General features: G+C 38.5%; 1 protein-coding gene across 1 annotated transcript; it reads left to right on the top strand.

Moving 5' to 3' along the window:
- The first annotated feature begins 748 nt into the window (after nt 1-748).
- Nucleotides 749-1,693, top strand: LOC145682933 (baculoviral IAP repeat-containing protein 7-B-like). The gene has a single exon (XM_081754294.1). It carries the CDS (start codon nt 749-751, stop codon nt 1,691-1,693), a length of 945 nt encoding a protein of 314 aa, XP_081610420.1.
- The last annotated feature ends 2,178 nt before the right edge of the window (nt 1,694-3,871 follow it).

Below are 3,871 nucleotides of genomic sequence, written 5' to 3'. Positions count from 1 at the left end.
CAAATATTTACCGTCGGTTGACCTATTTCACCGGTTAAATTTCACTACTGTCACGATTCTTGCCCGACGTGGATTGTCAATTCATATTTCGTGCCCAGAAACGGACATTCCAGATATGATGTCCCCAGATGATTATGGCAGTTTTTTGATAAATCTTGGTTGTCGATGCTCTGTGCGACTACATGGGGTTGTACAACAATCTATTTATCCTTGCATTACTCATCACGTGGAAAAAGCACGTGTTGTAAAACTAATTCCTGAGCAATGGCTTCAAGACATACCCAGTGAGACCGTACCTTTCATTTGTCACCCATGTACCCTTCGTTCAGAATTCCCATCTTCAGAACCTATGTTAACAGATTATTCGACAATGTTTATCATTAATATAGTATTTATGGTAATTACCTTGTTCATCGGACTGTTGTCTGTTATTTTTACTGGCATTACACTGCGTAGACGTGCTCTAGTACGAGCTCGCCGTAGACCATACTATCAGCAACAATCGCCGCCACGATATTTAAGTGTTACTGGATAAAACCAAACCTATAAAATACATAACGCAATTAAACACTGACCATTGGCATACCTCATAATTATATTATGGTAGAACTATAATTACAACAAGTTCGAAAAAAAAGGGGCGCCTATCCCCTCCTCTCAACATATCACTCTCTCTCTCCAGATCTCTTTCTCTTAGGACCACTATTATATCTTATTTTTTTTATTGTCTCCTCCTCCTCTAGCCACCATGGAGCCTACACCCACACCATCTGCGCCTGGTCCATCCATGGATGCTCTACGTGATGAAAATGTTCGATTATCAACTTTTACTGACTGGTCGGTATCTTTTATTTCGCCCGCTTCGTTAGCACGCGCTGGATTCTATTTCCTCTGCAAACCAGATAGAGTAGCTTGTATATTCTGTAATTTGCAGATTGGTCTTTTTGAACCAGGGGATGATCCGACTGAATTGCATCGTCAGTGTTCACCTTCTTGCCCGCTCTTACAAAATTTTCCTAAAGGTAGAGACGAATGTGGCCCCTATCATTGGACGTATATGCCCAATTCCCGCCCAGAACGTCTCTCATCCTCACGGGGACAATCCCCTACCATCGCAGGTACCTCGGAAATCACAATAAATGGACCCAAATATCCACACTACACTCTCGAAGAAAAGCGACTGGAGTCGCTTTCCTTCTGGCCCCCTGCTCTAGCTCAAACTCCACAGGCATTAAGCCGAGCCGGTTTCTTTTATGCGAAAAAGGGAGACCAAACAATCTGCTTTTTCTGTGGTCAGGGCCTTCATCGATGGGAGCCCACCGATGACCCCTGGATTGAACACGCGCGTTACGCTCCCCGCTGTGCTTTTCTCTTACTTCATAAGGGCCAAGATTTCGTAACTCGCGTGCTACAGACGGCATCCCAAGATCAATCCCAACCTCCCCCACAACCAGTAGTTTTGTCAGATACTGAGATTCCGGTCGCCGCTAATGAGGTTGTTGAAAATTCCGTCCACCCCACAAATGATCACACCCCCTCCCCTCAGAATTCCCTGTGTAAAATTTGCCTACTTGACGAAGTCCAACTAGTATTCCGACCATGCAATCATGCCGCCACCTGTGTTGCTTGTGGACTGGCAGTTACGCACTGCATTGCCTGTCGGGCACAAATTACGTCAGTGATTCGTATTTAGTCCCCTAAAGGGTAGTTGACCCGCTTGTGTTTGCTTTGTGCTTAATAGCTACATATTATTATTCCTCAAATTTTCTTTTGTATATACTCTTCCCAGCCATTAAGTGCTGTCAATATATCTGCTACCTGAATTTGCTTCCTTTTTGTTACATTATATATTCTGCCTGACATTTGTTCACCTCACCTACCAGGCTCCTCATATATATTGTGTTAGTTTATTTTTATTTGTTAAGTATTGTTTCTTTTTATTCCTTTCACTATTAAGACTTTCAGGTTTATTGCTCTGAAGTTATTAGTTTATTTTATGTTTTTTTTTTCTGAGGAGTCTGGGCGGGAAGGATTATATACATATAGATATGTATAACTAAAATATAGATATGTAAAAAAAATAAAATAAAATAAAATATAATAAAACAAATGATGTATAATGATATCAGATATAGAAGTAATCCAGTAGTAACTGATTAAGGGGTACAATAACCCTTAGATATTGCTTTAGTTATCCTTTTATTTTTAATCGCATCTTAAGTTAGTTAGGTTCTGCTTACTTAAGATTTTAGCTTTGGATTTATTTTTATTATAGTAAGTTCATTTGTGTCTACTTAAATTCGAGGGAAATTAAGTTAGATAAACATAATAAGGTTAAAACCCTGACGAGTTGCATAGTATATAATAAGGACTTTCGAGTTCTAGTATAACATAACTTAACTCCACTCAGAATAAAAACCTAGACTTAATACCTAGAAGTCATGAGACTTTCAAAATTGGTGGCCCCCTCCATAAGCGGCCCTGTTTGATAAATGAAAGACACCACATAACAACATCGCACAAGCACCGTTGGCACATGTTAAATCAAAGTCAAACATTCCATGAGAGTGATACACAAACTTTAGGACATAAATATAAGAACGTGACAGTAATTATACTTGAAAGGGAAATAAAAACCAAAATAAACCAACAAACGTAGTACTATTTCATACTTCAAAGTTAATCGACTATCATTTCTTATAATGACGTGGATACTTCCTCAACACCCGCCTTTCATTTTGCATTAAAAACTAAAAGCAAGTCACTTCTTATCAGCTGACGGAAGTGAATCCAGCTGCTACCAAGGTTTCAGGATGTTATTGCGTGTAGCTTCAAATTCGAAGAACACACCAACATTTATAACAGGAAAATAGATAAATCATTAAAAACAGGGGAACGAAACTACAACGAAATGAATAATAATAATAATGTTGTCCCATAAATCATCACGATTGGAGTACACCCTAGTCTCATATAAGCAATTGATCCTTAACGATCTCTGGTTCGATCCCCCGATAAATCATTTCTTTTATCCTATAGCAAAATTCTCGCTCCGCACGAGCGCAAGTTTATATTTGAATTGGTTATGTAAAAGTAGGTTAGAATCAAATACTGTCAATAGACACCTAGTTTACCACACATCAGCACTATCTACACTAGGGGTCCTGAGTTCGAGACCCGAAATATTCCACTCAAAATTAATATCGTTGCAAACATGGTCTCAATTACCGGAGATGATTGGCAGTTACGCAATTGTATCTAACGTTGAAAGGAAACAGATAAGTCGGAGATCGAGTCCCGACTCACGCATTTTTTGTATGAGTGACGCACACTAAACAATGCACTAAACTAAACAACGCACACTAAATTCACAGGTAATGCAAACCGCACTTCGTATAATCACTGTTACATTGTAACTTAGGTCACTCTCTTTCATTATGATTTTTTGTTTTTCTCAATTAATTCAGTAGTAATAAAAAAAATCGGTATGGGATGCTCCCAGGATATGAACTGTGATTTCGTTGCACTCGAGTTAGCACTCAACTATGTTAACATTCACTAGTAAAACCAATTGGTAGCTTGACGTGAAGAAATTGAAATGCATGCTTCAAAAATAACACACCAACAAGTCAAGGAGATAGTACTTACCCTGTAACAAGAAAACTCCCCTTATTGTCTCTGGAGACGTAAATCTTCCCTTCTCCTTCTTTTGCGTTCTCCGAGCAATAGATGATACGTATACTCCAACAAGCTGAAAAATATGAACCACAAAGTTAAGATCTTATTTAAGCTCGTTGATTATCATACTCAATAATAACACAGTGCAATAATTAGCATCATATTAATGTTTAAAAATTAAATAAAGATAACT

The sequence above is a fragment of the Thermobia domestica genome, chromosome 4 (assembly GCF_964235325.1).
Source record: "Thermobia domestica chromosome 4, izTheDome1.hap1.1, whole genome shotgun sequence".
NCBI classification, from domain to species: domain Eukaryota; kingdom Metazoa; phylum Arthropoda; class Insecta; order Zygentoma; family Lepismatidae; genus Thermobia; species Thermobia domestica.
The sequence above is the reverse complement of the archived record's forward strand: the minus strand, read 5'-3'. Positions and strand labels throughout refer to the sequence as shown.